Consider the following 21383-nt stretch of genomic DNA (forward strand, 5'->3'; position numbering starts at 1 on the left):
CTTGTCTTTGTCATGTCAGTCGAGGCTACCAGATGACACTGGGAAAAATACAGAAAATCATTTGTAAGGGTCTAATTAATTTGGTTTAATAGATTGGAAAGTCCAAAAGAATAATATTTAAGTGTCTGAATATCATTAAAATGAAAGAAGAGGAAGATTGCTTGAATTTAATTTTACATGAAGTATACTACATTATTTTTTTGAGAAGTGTCATACCTGGATTACATTTCTTATTAAATAATAAGTTCTCCTTGTGAAGAGTTTTAACCACAAAACAGCCTCCAAAACAGGATCATTCAAATTCTCCCTGCTTCTCTGATTTCTCATTGTTCTAATGAAAATTTGACATTTACAACTAGCTCTTCTGGGACAGATAAACATAGCCAAGATGATGGGCTGATACCAAACTTTGGGTTGCACCTTTTCAAGCAGGGATGTGGTTTTTATGTATCTTTTCATTAGGCATTATTTCAGGCCTGAGTGCTTTTGCTCTTCAAATTTTTTTCACCTAGTAGTATAGAGAGAAAGCTAGGGACTGAAAGTTCACCCTTTATGTTCTGATAGCATGAACTGATGACTTGATACACCTTTATATTTTTATTCTTCCCAAAAAAAACTTACCAGAAAGTCAGCTAATGCTTCAGGTGGCCCAATGTTTTTTTCTGTCTTCACTCAAATATTACGAGGATAAAATATTAGTGATGATTGCAGACAGTGGAGTGATATATCTGCCAAATAATTGGCACAAAAAAATTAGAAATTATGCTGATTTGAGGGGGACAGTGATGTTCTTCCATGGAAATTTTAAGAGAAGGTGTTTCTTGTTCATCAAGTTGTGTCCTAAAAGTCAATGAAATCCCTTTCTTAAGTCAAAATTCTGAATACAGCTACTTAGCTAAAAGATCTCAATTAATAATTACTGGACAATAAATAGTGTTCTGAGGGGATAGTGAAATCTAGATCAAAACCACCTTATGCAGTACCATATATATATTCCAAATAACTGTATGCTCAGATGTTTTGTTTATTTTTTATATTGAGTTCAGCCCATGGTGCAAACATTTGCTAGATTTACGAGAGATTGGAGTGCAATGAAAATACAGTATGAAGATATGATTGAAGAAAATATACTTTCTCAGCTTATATTAAAATAACTATTGCACTTACTCGAAAAGCAATGTCTTCCATACCTACTCATAATAACATGCTTAAAAGTTACATACTTTTGTAAGACACAGAAGAGAAGTAGTTCTGAAAACAGTTTTATAATACTTAACTTCCAGGCAAATTGAAAGAGTGGTCCTTAGTTCTGTATGGAACATCCATCCAGCCTTACTCACCAAGAAATGATTTTTCCAAAGTGGAAAGAGTGCGCTCCAGTCCAGTTGAAGACCCTACAGAAGATTATGCAACAGATGACTATTCAGGTGTGTGTACATTCATTTACTCTGTTTGTGCATTTACTGAACCCTTAATGGCTTTAGGATGACCTAAGAATCAGCACATGTAACATGTTCAGTGAATTGGATTCTTCACTGAAGATGAGAAGTACTTGCTTCATAATTGAAAGCTGGGTGTTTGAGTTTGCATGCATAGAGTTATGTTATGTAAGCTACTCTTAACATGCTATGAAGAATGTACTGTTTTGCATACAAGGATATAAAGCTACATATATACTTATGCATATATATATATGAGAAGAACATTATCTTCTACGTTTGTGTTGTTTCTCACTGATCCCTACAGAAGTTTTTCAACCTTGTCATTAGACTTTAGTAGAGTTACATTTTTAGCACTGCAAAATAAGTCAGTTTCTTACATGTAATCCAGCATTAGCAGTACCATGTGATGAATCTGAAGTATATCTCTGGCCAACGAAAAGGGGGAGAAAATTCAATTTAGTATTTTCTGTTATTCCATTCTCCTTTCATAGCATGTCAGTTGCACAGTCTCTATTTTAGATGGACAGCTGCAGAACTCCTTGTTTTGGTAGGTAATGAAACACTACTATCTCTACTGTAAAGGTCTCTGGCTTAAACTTCTTAAGTTTTTATATGAAACAAACTCAACACGTTTCATTCAGGAGAGATCAGGGATCCTGAAAGTTGTAACTTCGCCCACAGTCATTGTTCGTCTGCATAAAGAAAAGACTTGATGGTTCTCTCTTCCCATAGAAGGAAGGATCTATTTGAAAACTGTAAGAACTAAATCATAGAAAATACTAAGCTGGAACAGATCCAAAGCATTATCAAACCTAATATGAGTGCAGTTGATACGGAGGACTTGGGAATCAGCAAGTACTAGCTGAGGCTTTTGTAGCGTGTAGGAGCACAGGGCATCTGGGCCCTGGTGTCTGGTTCATTGGCTCATGGTAGCCACTTGGACCAGCTGATACTCACTCAGGAACCAGAGTAGCCACTGATCATGATATTCATTGTTTATGTTGTCCTTCTTTTTAGAAGTTATTTTGCTAATCATTCCTAATTATGAATTATAGAGGTCTTTATACATTTCCACATGAAATGAGGATGTTGTACTTGTTTGAAAAGCTTGGCTTTTTTTTCTGAATTTTTGAAGTCAAATCATGCAGGTGTTCAGGAAACCTCCTTGTCCAACCATCCAGGAGCCACTCTGGATGTCATACTCTCAACACCTGAGCTAGGACCAAGGCCCCTTCACGGACATACACCCCACACTCACATAATCAGGCCAGGTTTCCTTACTAGCTCAACCCCAGTTTTCCATAGCAGAGTCTCAGACTTCCCAGTCCTTAGAATAACTTAATCTTGGTGCAATAACTAAATAAAAAAATAACAGTTTGAGCTGAGTGCCTCTGAGGAGGGACCCTGAACAAGGGAAACCTTGGGCTTTTGTACCCTTAGAGACATGAAAGTCTCAGGGTTTTTGGCTCTTGCTGTGTCTCTACATGTCTGGTCACCTGAATGGTGACGTAGGTCCGCATGTCGTTTTTATGCATAGGGTCTGCACAGCCTCTTGCTTGGAGCTTCTGCCACCCAGAGCTCAATCTTGAGCTCACAGTGCAAGTAGCAAACCAAGCTACCTGTGCTAGGTGTAGTCCTCAACAGAGGGAAACAGAGTAATTGCATTCTGCAATAAAATCCTGTGTTTTAAGGTGTCCCTTACACGAGAAGTTTTAATCCCTTTGTCCCTCTGTATTCTGTTGTTATTACAGGTCCCTGCAATGCAGAATGCAGTAAAGTAGGGTGTGATGGGCCAGGACCAGATCATTGTACTGACTGTCTGCATTATTACTACAAATCTAAAAACAACACAAGGTAAGAGCAAGAGAAAAAAACTTCACTTCATTGATTTCTTATTTATATCTCTTAACTTTCTTTCCTCTTCTCTTCATTACAGTCATGGATAATTAATTTTCCCCTGATTTTGAAAAATTTTCTTTGGAGTTAAAAAAACCCCAAATCCTAGCTAATCAGTGTTTAAAATACAGCTTTGGGGAACTCTTCTCTGATTATATCCCCATCTCTTTTCTTTTCTCCCTAAGAAGCTTTCTCTGTATATATATGTATTCAGAGACTCTCATTGCTACTACAGCTGATGTAGTGATTAGGCGAACAAGATAGGAAGAAATGTAGATGATCGAAATTATACTGTAGACTGTCTGACATATACTGGTGAGATAGCATGTGTAGGGACATAAATGCAAGAGAATCAGCTTGATGCAGTGCTTTGAAGGGTTATATCTTAGTAAGTACATGATCATTAGAAAAGCAACAATGCTGGGAAATACTTCTGCTTTGCAGTCATGGTCCAGGAATGTGGTGGCAGGCTATTTCATTAACAATTCTGCCTTCTCTTCCCTGCTGTCTGCAGGATCTGTGTTTCGACCTGCCCACCTGGTCACTACAATGCAGACAAGAAACGATGTAAAAAATGCTCACCCAATTGTGAAACCTGTGTTGGAGGCCATAGTGACCAGTGCATGACCTGTAAATCTGGCTACTACCTGAATGAAGTAACCAATAGCTGTATTACCAACTGCCCTGATGGGTTTTACCTGGACAAGAGTTAGTATTTCTTGTTGGTTTTGTATTGTGGGCTACAGAATTTCATCTGGGGAGGTTGCTGGAATGCTTATGAGCAGGAAAAGTGTGTGTTGATCTCTTATCCTTTTCCTTTTATTAAATTGTTGCCAAGCATGATCAAGAATGTCCTGAATAATCTTCCTTTATTTTACAAACTGTGCTTATTGCAGGATGTCTTTTCAGCTGGGGGTACCTGGGAGTAACAGTAGCAGAACCAGGGCAGTTCAAGAGCAAGTCAGCTGAAGGACAGCAAAGGTTATCACTACTTGGGGAAGGGGCAGACAGCACCCATTCTGACATGATTCCCCCCTTCAGCCAGATTATATGGCACCAGAAGTGAGAGCAGAGACGCTGGCCATGGCCAGTGAACCAGTGCTCTGCCAAAAACAGCTCTTCAGATGTAACATGGTTGCAAATAATGTTTCGGACAGACCTAAGCGCCTCCAGAATCATGTCACTCCCCAAGAGCAGCAATCCTCAGCCATGATAGGTACCTGCCTTCAGCTCCTTCCTGTGATTGCCAAGTAGACTGTCCATGTTTAATTTCCAGCTTTGGCTAACAAAAATACATATATTCAAATGGGCTTAAAACCGCAGTGATGTCTGTTATCTTTAGACTCTCCTTAGGAAATAAATATGTTCCCAGGAGCTTTGTTCATCTAGGTGTCTAACATTCTGCTTTCTCCAGCATGAAGCTGTGTGCTTTTTTTTGAGAATTAGTAAAAACAGGTCCTACCTTAATTCCAGCATTTTCACTGCGTGACAACTACAGTAAAGAGAACTCCTTCCCATACAAATTAAGATGGGTAGATGAAAATTTAGGATTAAAAGGGGAAATTGAGCTTTTCTTCTCAAAATGGTATGTGTCGCTCACTGCATGTCAAAAGACAGCAGGGCTGAAGAGAGAGAAGGGATTTCTTAAAGAAGGGATCTCCAGAGATAAAAAATCGGTTGTTAAGTAATTTATATATTTACTTTGTTAAGATCAGATCTGTTTATGCAGGTGTGTCTTTAGCACCAAATCAGGAAGACAGGACAGACTGCTGGTATGGAAGGTGTAAGATTGCAGGACAGTCTCCAGAACACATGGCAATTATTAGTGCATATTGCTACTATATGAGAAGGTGACTTAAGTCCATATTATAAATAGTGAATGTAAATTTTAAGTGTTTAGGAAAAATTTTTGATGGCCTCAAAACATATTTTTTTCTCGGGGTACAACTATAGCTTCAGATTTATGAAAATATTGTAAATAATTTGATATTTGATGGAAAAAGCTAATGATAGGCAGAATTTTGCTGGTTTAGTCTAGCTTGATGTTGATGTCAAACTAGAGAGTAGTAAGTCATGTAATAATATATTCATACAATTTTATCAAACAAAACTGACCAAGGTTTTCTGGGTTGTTTTCTTTTTTTCTCTTGTAGATAAGATTGTTTGTCGTAAATGTAGTGAAAACTGCAAGACCTGTGTTGAATTCCAAATCTGCACAGAATGCAAACATGGCCTAAGGTAAGGAAATTATGTATGCCTCTAAACATAATATCTGACGAGGTAGACAAGGCAGGTGATACACAATGAAGAACATCAGATAGCTATTTTACCTTGCATGGCCCTCATTTCATCTGTTCCAGTGCTGCTTAGTCTGTAATAGTGATCCTGTGTGCCTATTTGGCTGACAACAGATTTTTAGAAGGCTTTTCATATCAGATAACATGAAAGCCACAGTCATATGGAAAGCTGGCTTCTTCGATTTTTGACCTACATTATGTCAGTGAAGGATTGTTTCAGAAGTAGAGCTAATGAATTGTATTAATCTTTCTGATTTATTCATTTGGTAGTTAGAAATTATTTTCTTATCTTTATTGTATTTCTTCACATATCCAGCCATTCACTTACCTCAAGTACTGAGGCTCAATTCTATTACAGTACAGTGATTATGTATTTTAAACAGCAGGTGAGATTTTTTTCCTTCAGAGGAGAACTTAATTATTCTTTAAAATTATAGATAAACATATCAAGCAGCAGTACATATTTCAAGCTTCTTTATAAAGAATGACATTCTGGTCCAAGTAGCAAAGGTCAAAAATCATGTAATATTCATGACAGACTGTATGCTGGCTTAGTGCCACAGAAATATGAAGTCAATATTCAGTATCTGTAGGTATTCTTTTGAATACAAGTATTGTGTTAATGTTTCAACCCTAAGGTTTCCTATTGCATTAAAGTGGTTTTTCATCTTTTAGTAAAAGCTTTTGCTTCTAGAACATCAATAGCTGAATTCCTTTATTGAAATTGAATTACTAAAAAAATTTAAAATCTAACCTTCATGTTTTCTTGGGCAATTTTAGCAAATAGAGAGTCTTTTTTGGTAACATTTTTTAAAAAATGTGTGTTTATTTCAGATTAATGGAGCCTTTCAGGACATGTATTTCACTTTCCATAGTTGTTCCGTACTTTCTGCATTTTCTTGGCAGAGGTATCAATGAGCAGAGCCTTCCTTGAGTGGGTCTTGAGGGACCTGAATTCCAGATCTACTCTGTTACTGGCCCATTAAATAAACTTGGGCAAATTATTTTCCCATCTGTAAAAACATGATAATGCTATGTATATTGTAAAGCTCTTTGAGGTTTGTCACTGAGGAAAGACAAGAGAAAAGCAGGGATTGTGAAGTTTTGTTGTATTCCTAGTTTATTTTCTAAACTGGGGCTGAATGCACTCTTGAAAATTGTCAGTGGTGCTGAACTTACCTGGCTGTTGCTGGATACAATCTGTAAAAACATGGTTAGCACTCAGAGTGGGAAACCCCGGAGCTGATGAACATTTTTAGGGAAGGTGTTAAATTGGATGAATCCTGAGATTCCGCAGAAGATGGTAAGCATGGCGGAGAGGTCCTAGTTTAAAAAAATTAATTTCAAACAAACAAAAAAACCCAAACCCCAACAAACTGCTATAGGCACCATGTAACATGAAAACAATAAACAACTACTTCAAGGAATATATAAAAATGTGACTTGTTACTCATATTTTTGTGCTCTCTCAAAAGTGCCTGCAGGCAGAATACCTCCATCTGTAATCTCAACAAATCTCACAAGCCTCACAGAACCAGCATTCAGTTAACAAGTCCCTTAGCATTTTTTTAATGCTGACCCTTTGCCAAATTCCTCGATAATTGCATTTTACATGCCTAAAGTTTTAGTGCTGCTTGTCATTGTTAATTTTTTTCTGTCCTGTATTACTTGGTAGTATTTATAAAGAGTTTGTAAACAGCTTCTTTACTTCACCATGGGGAAAACTGCTTTGTATTCCCTCTTTAAGTGATTGGTGTCTCTAAATTTATGAAATATGACCATTGAAGGAAGCTGATGAAACATAATATATGTGTTGTTCTCTGATTAAAAGAGAATTACTGGATTGTGCACAATCTTCTTGTCCTCTGTTGCCATTATCTGCTCTGTCCTTTTTTTCCTTTTTATGATAGTTTGCATGGCACCAGATGTGCTATCCGCTGTGAAGAAGGAAAATACCATAATGGCAGAGAATGTGAGCCATGCCACCGTTCCTGTGCAACATGTGCAGGTACCCCACTGACATTTGTCTGCTTAATTTTCATTCCTGTATGATTTTATTCCACTATATACCACACTTACAGTATAGCATCATTGTTTATGTCTGAATCCTTCATTCTGTTAGTAGCTTCTAATTACATTTCAAATATGGCAAACTTCTTTCAACTAACATAGAAATCTAGGTTTTTAATTGAAAGAGTTTATAAATTCCTCTTTCTTTTTTCTTTTTTTTCCTTTTTTAATTTTAGTAGAACTTGCTGTGATTTCCAGTAATGCCTTCCATTTTCTTCCAGGGGTGGAATAATGACTGGTAGATTTTGTGGGAGCTTTAGAACTGCAGCCATTTATTTCAGAAAAAGATACACTGAAATGATGTAATTGTTTATTTTAACAATGTACCTGTCTTCTAAACATTTCTCTTCCAACTAAGGTGCTGGAGTAGATGCTTGTATAAACTGCACACAGGGTTACTTTATGGAAGATGGAAGATGTGTGCTGTCCTGTAGTAGTGGTTATTACCTTGATCACTCCACTGAAAGTGGATACAAAAGCTGCAAAAGGTATGATCAGTGACTGATATATCTGATATTTGGCAGTATATTGGCTATTACTGTGTTGGAAATGACCATACTTATTAGAAGATAAAACACTGTTGACATCAAAACTTAAAAAAATACTTAATGTTAAATAAATAAGAAAAATATATTATTTTTGTTGTTGTAATTATTACCATTATTATTATTTTATGATTTATATTCATACAGGTCCTATAAAAGTATTTTTTCTGGTATATGTGTGTGACCTTCATTTTAAAGTGAGCCTTAGTGAGCCTGTAAGTAGACTTGCATAGAAGCATAAAATTTACAAGTCTGAGGATCCGCATTTCTTAATAGCAAACAAAAAACAAAAACAATCAAACTACAGTTTTTTTTCATTGCAAGTTAGTTCCTATTTATAAAGGCCATTTCAGTTCTTCCACTGCATATTCACAAACATAGTGCAGGTAGATTCCAAACTACTGTCCACAGTAGCTTACCTGACTCAAGTGCACAAATGGCTGGATAAATCTTGGGCAAAGTTGTGCTGTACAAGGAAGGAACATTTTCTCTATTCCATACTTTGTTAAACAAACATCATTTGTTGCCCTTTGGAATCATTTATTGTTGACTCAGATCCAAGCTCAGGGCAGGAAGGGAATCCCTGTGTGTTTCAATGTGTTCTACATAAAAGACAATCAATATGTAATGAAAAGACAATGGAGCGAGATGGGTGGTGAAGGGACTGGGCATCATGTCAGTCATTTCTGTCCTGTGGCCCTAGTTCATGCCTTTCACATGCACATGTTTGCACCATCAGCATGATACTTTTGCTAATTATTTATGCGTCATTGCAACGCACTAGAATAATACAGCTGTCTAGTAAAAACTCTGGAATAGAAATTTGTTGATGGAAAGAAATAGGACTGAGTTGCAGGGGTAGTCAATTATTTATAATCAAAATTAGTAGTAGTAATATTATAGTACCTTGTACCTCTAGAAAGAGCAAACAAGTCCTTTGCAATACAGAAGAGGTGTCCTAGGAAGTGTTGTATTTGGTGAGGCCAGAAGGCCAACTCCTGCTGTTGTCTTTCAGATGCGATGCCAGCTGTTTGGATTGCAGTGGCCAAGGAGACAGAAACTGTACAAGCTGTCCAAGTGGATATAACCTAGACACTGGTGTCTGTGTCATTGGAACAGTATGCAAGGATGGTGAGTGCAAGTCTCTGAAAAGATCCATTTTATCACTGCCAGCTTCTTTTTTTACATGTATGGAGTTGGTTTGGCCTGCTTTTCTTCTTAAGTATGGTCTACATTACTTTTTAAAATTTTCAGATGTATGAAAAGGAAAAATTTACATTTGCATGTGTTAGCAAGATTAGTCACACCCACTTTACCTGAATTTTCCTAAAATAATTTTTCCCCTTGCCAACAACCTACTTTTCCTTCCTTAGCATTTGTTCAAAAGCTTTTGCTTTCAAAAGATTTTTATATGAGGAACCCTAGAGTACTATTAATAGAATTACATTTATCTATCTCGGCACTTTAAACTGTGAAAATGCTGGTAAGTAAAAACGATTTAAAGCACCCGCAGGATTGCTTGACTTGTGTGAAAGGGTAGTGAGAAAAAAGGGATTCTGAAATAGGGAACATACTATTTAGGGTGGAGATTTGAACTTCCTCCAAATTCTCTGTGGCAACCAAGATAGCCTTCTTATTGCATATGACTGTCTTAATTATTCACTAATAATAATTCCTTTTAAATGTCACAATTACAGAAACATTTAGATAACATTGTACTTCCCTAAACATGTTACCATGTGAATTACTTGTAAGTAGACCCTAACAAGAGCAATCCAACAGGAAAATCACATCAGAACAAAGTCTGGGAAGATACCTGACATCAGATATAGTAAAAGTTAACAGTGACTCTTGGGTCCAGCTTATTTCCGCTGGATTTACTAAGAGTTAAAGAAGACTTTAAAAAGAAAAAAGAAAGAGCACAGGTGTGAGTCTTGTTCCTGTGGACCTTTACACTTCCTGTTGGAATGTAGGCTCCCAAACATTGAAAATTATCCTGTTCATTGTAAAGTTACATTGCAGATATTGGTAAACTAGTCATGAGCCGTTTTCATGTCTGGACATTGGAAGAGTTATTGTCTTAAGCAAGTCCAGAAGAGGACAGATATACGTAGACAAATTAAGAAGTGTAATGCCAATATGGTATTGCAATTGATTTCTTCAATGCAAACATTTGAGATACCAGTTTTGTCTTTGTACAGCTGCATAAATCCATCTTCATTTGTACACATGCAGCCTCAATCACATCCCTGTAGTTCCCAAGGGTGAGGACACCCCGTCTCTTTACTGTCACCACCATTCTTCCAAATGCAGCTCTCATGGAAGGGCAGCACATGGATGTGCAGGCTTTCAGGCACTTGCAGTGCACCATGCAGGGTCACACCACATAGCACATGTTCTCAGCAGTCATGGGCAACAAGGAAAGTCCAGGAGGGTTTGGGGGTTTTTTTCTATTAATTTACAAAAGCAGAGATTTCAATGCCTTACAATCAACTTGCTCTATAGGATTTGCATTTCTGTTGAGAATGTTTTATTCTTTTTCTGTGATTGGTTTATTCTTTTAATTCATAAAAATTGAGAACAAATTCCTTTGCTGTAAACATCACTGTATTCTAATTATTCTCTTTCTAATCTTTTTTTCCTTTTCATAAATGGATACCAATCATTCCCTGTTGGACCACACAATATCTCTTCCTGAAAAAAAAATGCTGTTGACTGAAATTCTTTTGATGGACCAAATTTCCTACTTCCTGCTCCTGAATGGTCTCTTCAACCAAATCTGCATGTCTGACCAATTAAACCTTCCTCCATTGTACACGCCGTGCTCTCCAAACCTTCAACCTCCCCTCCTTCTCTTGCTGCTACCCTCTGGAAGCCACGGAAGAGTCCTGGGCCGAGGGAGGATTCTGTATGCTGGTGAAAAAGAACAATCTCTGCCAGAGGAAAGTGCTTCAGCAATTGTGTTGCAGAACATGTAAACAAAAGGGGTGAACTGACACCTCCCAGCATCCTCCTCCTCCTGTTGACTTACAGATTAATTCATATTACTGAAAAAGGAAAAAAAAAAAGAAAGAAAAAGAAAGCAAGCCACCTTTCTCCCTCTCCCCCCTCTTTGTCTGGGGAGATGGCGAACTGTTTGTTGGAACTTAAATGGAAAAACTACAACACGCCTACCTTTCATAACTGGGTGTCTAGAGCTGAGCATCCAGGATCACAGAGTCAGTATTGTGTGACCAAAGCATTTGATGCCAAAATTAACATTTAACTCTTGATTTGATTTCCTGTCAACCTTAGGATTATTCCTGTTTTTTGAAGGTTCTTTTTCTTCCCTTCTTTCCTGCCTCTTTCCACTTCAAGATCTTTAAATAGTGTTTCAAGAATACAACACAAGTTTACATGGATTAAAACTAAACAATACAAAAAAAATTGCATTAGTCTTTTTTTGTGCTGTATGTATTGACAGGGGGAACTTGAGTTCCTGAGGGGATCAGAAACATCATTAGTGCAGGACTAAGTTCTGCCCCTTTTCTAACACTATTTTAAAAAATGGAAAGTGAACATTTCTGCACACATTTCTTTCTTACTTCCTGTGCTGTATGCTTTTTTTTGTATCACATGCGGTATGTATATATGTTTTCCCAAAATGTGGTTTTGGTCATATAGATTTCATTTTTAGACAGGTGGCTTATTAACAGATATGCTAGGATTTTTATTTTATTTTTTTAAATTGTCAAAGCTATTTCAAATAAACATAAGAAACCCATTGTTCCTGTAGTGGACAAATTTAGAATATACTACTTCTCTTGATTTGCATAAGTGAGAGTAATGTATATGCTCAGAAGTCAGCAAACATTGCTAACATGTAAGAAGTATTCATAAATTATTGTTGTCTTGTAATGTTCATTTAAAAAGGGGATATTATCATACAGATATGTGGAACTGTTTCATAGTGCCCATATGTAAATGCCAGTGTGACTATATACAACAGGATGTGTTTACAGGACTGGATTTATAATTGTGCCAAATACACCTCCAGGAAAAATTGCATATAGGGCAATAAACCAGTGGTTCTCTTGGTGCCATGATGGGCCTGAATCTGCTTTTAACTGCTTGCAGTAGAAATTTCAGCAGGAATAGTCCTGCTAAGGCCAATGGAGTTACCTCACTATAAAATGGTCCTGAGTGATAAGAGAAGTGACCCCAGCCTCACTCTTTTTCTACCCAGGCACATGGCTGCCAGTACAAATTTCTGTTTAATTTGTCTTCTTCAGCTTCACTCAGCATACTGTTCAAAAGACAGTCATTTCACATAAAACAGCAAATTGAACTTCAAAGATACTGTTTACTGGGGATAATACTTAAAACATGAGAAGTGTCTTTCTCAGTTAGCTTTCCAGAACACACAAACAGAAAATGGATTTCAGCTGTTTAAGCATGTAAATCCTGGAAAATAAAGGGGATCAAAAATGACTGTGGATGTTTTACAAACTAATTCAAACCTTTAGAGGTAATGTCCTCTTAGCAGAGAGCAGATAAACTATTTCAGTATGAGAGAGTGCAGTCAAGCTCCTTTGGTGCCCATTAAAAATTTCCTGATAAACATTCAAATTTGTGCTAGTTTAACTACTAGTCTGTTACTGCCTCATTTCTCAGTATAGCGTGTTTAAATAGAACATAATGCTTTCAAAGTTTAAGTTAATATTATATATGTTATATATAAATATATATTCACTATTGAGATTTAATTATGTAATGGATTGTAAAGAATCTGTTTGGATACTTACAAATGTCTCTAACACTATTATAGAGAAGAAATTAATAACTTTGTTTTCTTTTAAAAAAACTGACATTGTTATAACGAAATCCATTTTTACTGAAAAAATACTGTACATGTGTAAAATGTTCAGTTGTTATTTGTAAAATAGGGTAGTTCTGTTGTAATTGATATTGGCCAAAATCAATGTTATTCCATATTTTATTTTTTCTATTAAATTAACCTAAATTCCTGTTCTTTTGGTCTGAAAAAACATGTTGCTCCATATGCTAAACATCTTTGTTGAAGGATGTAGGTAGCTCTGTCGTATACAGCACTTGCATACCTGGGGATTTAGTTACAGACTTCTTTTAGTTTAAGTGGTGGAATCTATGATTGCAGAAATACCTGGTTTAAGTGGAGATCACTTTTTGTGTAGTTACACTAGAGCCATATCTGAACCCTAATGGGTAACAATGTTGACTTCCTCTGATCTGTAATAGTTTGTGATGGGTCTAATCTGTTGTGTGTTCAGGATTAAAATCAGAATTTGTAACTACCTAATGGCTCAGGCAGTTAGGAAGGAAGGTCTCATCTCTGCGGTCATAGAGAGAGGCCACTTGCACAGCGTGATGTCAATGTCTGTTCTCGTGCTCGCCTGCCGTGCAGCTCAGGTCACAGCCAGAGTGTCCCTTCACTTCCACAGCACATGACCACAGGGCTCCGTGCCACCTCCTGTGCCACCCCTGCAGGGTGAGCTCCTTCACTGGCACGAGCTGATACTCGTGTCCATTTGCCACTTGGTCCCACAGCCTGACTGCAGAGCAAAAGGGCAGTTATCTGAGGGGTCGTATATTCACATGGCATGTTAAGCACATTTGAGGCCATGTAAAGAATTTCCTGGAAAAAAAACCCACCACTTTTTGGCCGTAGGCATCTCGTTGTCACTGACCTATTTTGACCTGGTTAGTCATCATTCAGTCCCCAGAAGCATGCATATGTGGGATGGTGCATTCTTAGCAGTAGTTTGGTGAGACCACACCTGGAAAAAAGGTTGCCTACCTTAATAAAATGTTGTATGAAGAACTGCTTGTTTCAGCTCCCATCTCACTTTCATCTTCCAAATGGGCAGAGGAGTAAGGATAAATCTGTGGTTTAGGCTGAAAACTGGAATTTTCTGGTGTCAGCTCAGACTCTTTGGTCATCCTTCTTTGTTTTGCCTTAATAGCTGTTGTCAGAGACATGCAAAATTTGTAAGCAGCCTATAGCTAGTGCTTGTACTAGAGGATGGCTGCAGCAACAGGATTGCAATTGAAAGAAGGTAGTTTGTTCCCAGCTGCAGAGATTTCTTAGGTGATTGCTCCTCCTTCTCTGATTCAATGATGAGTAATTTGGTGTGATCAGTATTTCACACTGTTGATGGCGCACAGAGAGGATACAGACCATTTCAGAAAGCTCAGAAGATAAGAAGTATGGACAAAATAATAATTTTCCCTATGTCAGGAAAGACTGTATGGCATCATTTTAAATCTGCTCATCAATTTCATTTTATTTATATCACAAGTCAGAAAGCAATGACAAATTGAAGATGCCACTGTAATTAGAACATGGTATTTCCCAGTTCAGGGAAATACTAGTCTAGGAGAACCCTTAATTTAAATGCAAATTGGACACACTTCTAGACCTTTTCTTTACTAAAAGTCCCAAAGTTTTTAAAGAAAGACAACTATGGTCAAAAAACAACAAAAAAAAGTAGCCATACATGCTTAAAAAGTTTACCATGCCCCAGACCTGCAGAACATCCTGCAGAAGCCTGTTGTGTGGGAGTGTCATATTATGTTTCCTTTTCTGCAGTGGATTTCCAACCTTACTCCCTTTTCAGCTGTAGCTCTTCACCTTAGCCACACACCAGTACTGTAGGATCAGATGCCAGAAGAGGTCAATGGCAATCTTATGCTTCTGACCAGCAGCTCCTAGAACGTTTGGCTTAGCCCCTGCCTACCCACGCCCACCTGTATCCATGGGCATTCCCTGCCTCTTCCTGGGGAGGCTTTGCGAACTTCCCCTCTGTGAAGCACACTATTTCCTAGTAAAGATTTCCCTGTTAGACCTTACAGACTACCCCAGTCTGTGCTGTGATTGTAGCTTTCCAATGCCATGTCCACTTCCTTGCCACTGAACCTATTGTGTAATTGACTGCTGCTGGTGCCACATTGTCGATCCCAAGAGTTTGACAGAGGTGTGAGTGAACCTATGTGCAGAAGCACTAGAGCTACCTGCATCAATTTCACCCCTCACTAAATGCAAGTGACAACTGTTGATGACCAAGTTAATTCTCGTCATAGCCATCTGTACTTTTTAATGAATATATTTAATTAACTGAGTGGTTGTAAGAAGGCCTATTATAAATTCAAGATTCCTGTGAAGACATGTAAGAGATTGCTTGTATGAGTCAAAGCTTTTAATTTGCAGTGCAACTTGCCGAACAATAACTTGTCTATGATTCATTACCATGCCTTATATTTATATGAGATATGCCATTGTGCTGTCAATGGTACAGAATGAACCAAGAAAAGTTTTGCCATTAGATTTTTGTGCAAGATATTTTAAGCAAGCATTAAAAGTTTTACAGCATACAAATAAAAACCCTAGTCAAGTTTTCATCAAAAGCAAACTGATGCACAACAACTTGCATGACCTTTTCCAGAATAGGGAATTCAATAAGTGGAAAAAAAAAAGGGTTGAAAATATATTTTTGATGAGCATTTTCTTTACTAGGGAAAAAAACCATTTCTGTTTAATGTAATTTTAATAACATGCCTTACTTAAACTAATTTGTGAGATTTCTGGGTTTTATTGAAATAGATTATTATCTTATTATTTACTACCACCTGTCATGATGATCTGTTGGGGCTTAAATCCTCCCCATTAGCAAGAATTAGAGAGTTTGTGAGTGTAGTGTCCCTAAGAACAAACTACAAATTGAAATTATCCTGAAAACTTCCTTTCTGGATTGAAAAGCAGTGTTTGCGCATAAGAACAGAGACAATTTTCACTTCTATAATGGGAGTTGTAGTCAAAGGAAAACATATTATGGGAAGGAAGATCTGAGTATTTTAAAAAAATAATTGCAGTAAGCAGCAAGTGCAGACTCTTTGTGCTGCACCAAAGGCTGGTCTTTGTTGGGTTTTGGCAGCAAATACGTGAGCAGGTCATACATTTGCTGCCAAAGATGACCAGGAAAGCTTAGAAGAATGACCCTCATACAATCATCTATTGGTTTTCTGAGTGTTTGGGGGGTGGATTTGTTGAAGGTCTTCTGGGAAACCAGCAAAACTTTTCAAAGCAAAAAAACACTCAACCATCAGAAAATACAGTAAAGAGCAATGAGGTGATTAAGTACCCATTTTTCCAATCAATCTGGCAGTGAGAAGCCAGAACACTGACGAGCAGTGAGTACTTGTTTACCCAAGGAGAATTAATGGCTCTATCATGCAAATTCAACAGTAACACTGAGTGTTTACTGGAGCATGAATAATGTGATTTAATTATAATTCAGATAATACTGCATAACTTTGGCATTTACAATTTTCCTTGGCCTGCCCACTGCCCTCCTCCTGATGCCTGCAGATATTTTTTGAGATGTGGGTTGGAAGGAAAGACTAGCTCCATCCCCATGGATCAGGTTGCTATCAGTGGTTGTGCTTATGACTTTACTAATGAACCATTCTGTGCAATGCCACTGGATAAAAATACAAAAATAACTCAAATATTCATTCCCAAATAAAGTAGCCCCTTTTCATACTACAAGAGCAAGGCCATACAAAAATGAAGTTGTGTAAATATTGATCTTGCTGTGTCTGCCTTTAGCAGAGCCTCTCTGAACACTTTCAAGGCTGAAAGGAAGATTCAAAATTAGTTCATCCTGCTGAACATTGCCACAAACCCTCTTTGCAGGTGTATCTGAATTAGAAGTGCTGTGTCATCAACATGGAATATGTGATTGTTAAAGGGAATGTAATCTGTAATCAGTAAAAAATTATCCAGAGTTTCTTATAGCAGAGACCAGGAACCAGGGAAGATTTCAAGCAGGGGAAGATCACCAGTGCAAGTGTATTGAGGAGGCTGAAGAACTACAGATGAGAATAAAGTTTAGACTTTTATACCCTAATTAAAAGATTTAATTTGATCTGCTCCTTACTTCCAAGGACGTACTTGAATCTTTATGGAAGGTTTCTTTCAGGCTTTAATATGTCTTCATCTCTGCAAATTAAACAGAAATTGCATTTGATTAATAGTATGCATCTATTGTACCAGTTGTTACATCTTGGGACAATAGTTGTCCTGCTAACATCTGCCCAATTATCAACAGATCTCTGCTCATTTCCTCATTAAGTTTAGGATGTCCAGTATTAACAGCCTGCACAGAAGTTTCTTATCTTAAGATGGATGACACCACTGAAATACTGCACCAAAACATCCAGCTCTTCTCACTTCAGGTTTGTGTCTATTCAAATCAGACTACAGAAATCCTGCAGTGGTCAGGGAAGGCTCCCTGTACACAAAGTACGTACTCCTTGCTTTATAACAGAGGAGAGAGTCACACTGTTGTTACCTTGGTTGCCTCTGGTGTGTGTTTTCCTCCAGCACTGAAAGATTCTATCTTTAATGTACTCCATGTGCTAATAATGTCAGCTTTACTCAAAGCATACTGCATTTGGGTTTTGTATTTCACATGCAACTACCTAGCTTTCCAAAGCAGTATGATCAGCACTGTGCAATAATTTTCAGTTAGGTTCAAGTGTTTCTGTTCCATTGCCCTTTAGAAGATAGTCGGCTACTGATTACTATGAAGAATGGGAAGATTGAAAACATAAAACAGGAAAATTTCCAGCTGGGAAGCTCAAGAAATGGACAGGCTGAGCATATTTTTTCCATTGTGAATCTAAAATTTTGAATGTGCTGTAGTATTTCTCCCTCCTTCAACAAGTGGTAAGGGTACAAACCAAAGCTTTATTGATACAGATCCACAGAGATTCATTTCCCTTCCCCCTTTCTTTTGGGACTGTCAGATTTCAGGCTACAGGTGAGCAGCAGAACACCTTGTTAGGCTCTGGCATAGGTGTTTACACAGGCGAGGGGAGAAACCATGAACCTAGCCAGTTTATGCTTCCAGGTATCCACATAATTAGGAAAAATACAGTTTTAAAGCAAATTCTTAAAATACCTAAAAATTTAGTAGAAATGGATATTTAAAGGTTAAAGGTGATTTTTTAAAAAAAAAATCTTTCTGGGGTCTGTTTTATGCCCACTGAGTACTGCTGAGGACTCTGGCTCTTCAATGGGTTTCTAACAACAATTGTATTAATACTACATAGAAATGGGGGTGAGAAGTACATGTTGTAAAGGGAAGGGAAAATCCCTTTGTGTTAGAAATAAATAAGGTATCTTTGGCTAATGTGAATGGTTTTGTTCTGCAGGGAATAGCATAGAGAGCTGTGTAAGACAGCAGAGTCTGATAAAGGCAATTTCCTCACTCCTGACTGTCATGATTACAGCTAACCTGAGTCTCTCTGTGTGATCCCACCTAATCCTGCAACAAAGGGGCCTTTCATCCTAAAATCATTATATCACACTCAGCTCACAGCCATTCAGGGAAGAGATGTTCAATCCTTTTCAAGGTTCTGCTTTGCCCCTTGGCACAAGAGGGAGATTTAGTGACTTAGGAATCAATATCCTATTTTCAGCCTTCTCATTTGTCACTGCCTAGAGCACTTCTGAAAAGAAGACTTCCAATCCTGAATCCTTCTCATCACCTCATAATACCCAAAAGTTTTGTCCCTTCTACACATCTGAATAGACAGACAGAAATTTGGACATTGTGTAATTAGCAGGAGACTGAAAACTGAAGCTAGACAAATAATTGGAAACCAGATGCAAATTTTGTACAACTGCCAAATCTGAGGGCAAAGGAAATGTCTTCATTTTGAAAATGTTACATCATGGACGTTATGGCAAGATTTCTTTCTGGGAGCTATAATCTCTCAAACACTGAGAGCTTGGGCTAAGCAAAGGAGTAACTTCAAAAAGACTCTTTAGAGCGAATTTACATGTATTTTTATATGCAAGTTAGTTTTAGTTATCTACTTGAGCTTTATGAGTAAATGTTTCTTAAAAAAATTCAAGGAGCAAGCCAGACAAAATAAAATGTATCATAGCCAAACACAAGAAAAAGCAGAGAGCTCTGTAAGACCAACTTATTTCAATTCTCACAGCTGATGGATGAAAAGCAATTCTGAGCAATTTTTATCTGCTTTGCCAAACCTTTATAACCCATAAGATTACATAAAAAGAACCCCAGTATGAAATCTAGATCCAGATTTTCATGAAAGTAAACAAGTAAAATGGAGGAAATAAGGTCATTTTTTTCCATTCATTTTAAGGAAAACCCCTTGCAGCAATGTTATCGACAATAAAGAACATTTTAAAACTAGATAAAATGATGTTTTGATCAAACAAAGTGGAGAAGTAACACGTGACTTGCAGTGACTAAGTCTCACGGAGGGACTACAAGAGAAAAGGACTTATGGCAGCCAGCACACGAAACCTCCCTGCATAAGTGACAAGGATACTCACACCCTGATCTAATTGATCTCCTGAAACATCATGTGCTGCCAATGAGTGGCACAGGTGTTGGAAAGCAAGAGAGAAATAGTGACAAGCTAAAGGTACACGTGATGCTGCTTATGCAAAAACATAGAACGACTTGGCAACTATGACAAGTGCTCCAGGCTGGGACTCAGGAAAGACAGGTTCTAGTTTGCTATTGCAAACTAATTTGATTATATTATTGCAACTCAGGTTTCTACCTCCTTAATGGGGGGAATAGTTTTTACCTCACTTTAAAATGCATCATATGAACTGATAGGAACCGAGCATTAAGTATAGGGATTTTGTAGGCAGTTAAAGCCACAACCTGAAACCTGATGTAGCCCAAATATGGAGTTAAACATTTCTAACTATGGACACAAAAATTATACATTAAAATCTTCCTATTATGAGGAATCAAGTCTGTTAACATATCATTATTTCTACAATATCTCAAATTCCTTTTTTTTCCAAACACTGTGACAAATGTTTTTAAACAAGGTAACAAGGTAGCAGAATTAACACAATAATGAATGATAAATATGAGATGATCCAAAGTAGCTGATAATCATTGCCTGATTGAAAGCTACGTGAAGACATTGTTGAGAGTATTTCTCTATTAAATATGTTAGACAGATACATATTTTAATACAAAAAAGAATAAAAGGATTGAGGCTTTGGCAGCCTGTATTTATCTAGGTGAATTGCTCACAAGGAATTCTGGCAGATAGTTGAACTACCCTGTGGAATAGTTTAAAAGCCTTTTCTGAATTCCAGTGTTAACTCTTTGACTATCCACCAAAACCTGTTTTGTTAGCGTGTCAGATCTACAGTTCTAGATGTGATTTGCAATTCAGACAGCCAAATATGTAAGTATTTTCTGGTGCACATTCTTGTAATACTATTCATTAAAATGCTTCAGTTCAGAGCCACAGAACTGGTCTTCCTGGCACTATTCCAAGCACAGCTGAAATTAATTACACCACTTCCAATGAAAGGCATAACATGGAAAGAACTAAACCCTTTAAAAACTAAAGTACTTCTGCTATACGTGAATGCATAGCTGAGGTGTATAAATTTAGGTACAGTGGATAGGCACACAGGATAAGCATTCAGGTAGTGAGGGAAAATAAAGTAAAGGAGAAATAGAGAAGTTTTCTAATACATGTCACAAAACATCATCAGAGAAACAATCATGTAATAAAGCCACTCTGACAGATTTCCCAGCGATGTAAATCCAATAGAATAAAAAAACTCAAACATCAAACCTTCAAAGGAAAATCTTTTCAGATACTGCATTTTTTTCTTGGTTGTATTATTGTCCAAATATATATGTGTGTGTGTCTATAGATAGATAGATAGATAGATAGATAAATAGATAGATAGGAATAATAAATTATATATATATATATATATAATTTGTCTTAGTTTCAGGCAGGACAAAGTTAATTTTCTATACTATCTGGGAAGGGGGCATGGCAAGACCCTTATATTATTGGTTACCATCTCACATCACTTTTGAGGGGCAAGCAAAGGGACTTGCTCTCACCTTCCACAGGCAAGAGAAAGGGTGGAGGACAAAACAGTCCAGTATTGTTTTATTTTCCATGTAATAATTTAAATCTTTTGTTATTAACACCATAGCTCTTACTGTTTTATTATCTCGTTGCTGCTTCCAGTAAATTGTTCATATCTCAGCCTGTGATTTTCACATTTTTGTGCCTCTAGTTTT

General features: G+C 37.3%; 1 protein-coding gene across 2 annotated transcripts in view; it reads left to right on the forward strand.

Annotated features, from left to right (window-relative positions):
- PCSK5 (proprotein convertase subtilisin/kexin type 5) overlaps nucleotides 1-21383 on the forward strand; it is a 230353-nt gene that overhangs the window by 162469 nt on the left and 46501 nt on the right. Inside the window, exons 14-21 of one of the 2 annotated variants that reach the window (XM_030968461.1) lie at nucleotides 1284-1427; nucleotides 3194-3296; nucleotides 3853-4046; nucleotides 5492-5576; nucleotides 7546-7643; nucleotides 8064-8193; nucleotides 9266-9381; nucleotides 11126-11313. In XM_030968461.1, coding sequence (XP_030824321.1) covers nucleotides 1284-1427; nucleotides 3194-3296; nucleotides 3853-4046; nucleotides 5492-5576; nucleotides 7546-7643; nucleotides 8064-8193; nucleotides 9266-9381; nucleotides 11126-11241 — 986 coding nt within the window. In that variant the 3' untranslated portion in view covers nucleotides 11242-11313. Of the gene's footprint in view, nucleotides 1-1283; nucleotides 1428-3193; nucleotides 3297-3852; nucleotides 4047-5491; nucleotides 5577-7545; nucleotides 7644-8063; nucleotides 8194-9265; nucleotides 9382-11125; nucleotides 11314-21383 lie in introns of those variants that run through there. The other variant, XM_030968460.1, reaches the window with a different exon arrangement.

The sequence above is a fragment of the Camarhynchus parvulus genome, chromosome Z (genome assembly GCF_901933205.1).
Source record: "Camarhynchus parvulus chromosome Z, STF_HiC, whole genome shotgun sequence".
Classification (NCBI taxonomy): domain Eukaryota; kingdom Metazoa; phylum Chordata; class Aves; order Passeriformes; family Thraupidae; genus Camarhynchus; species Camarhynchus parvulus.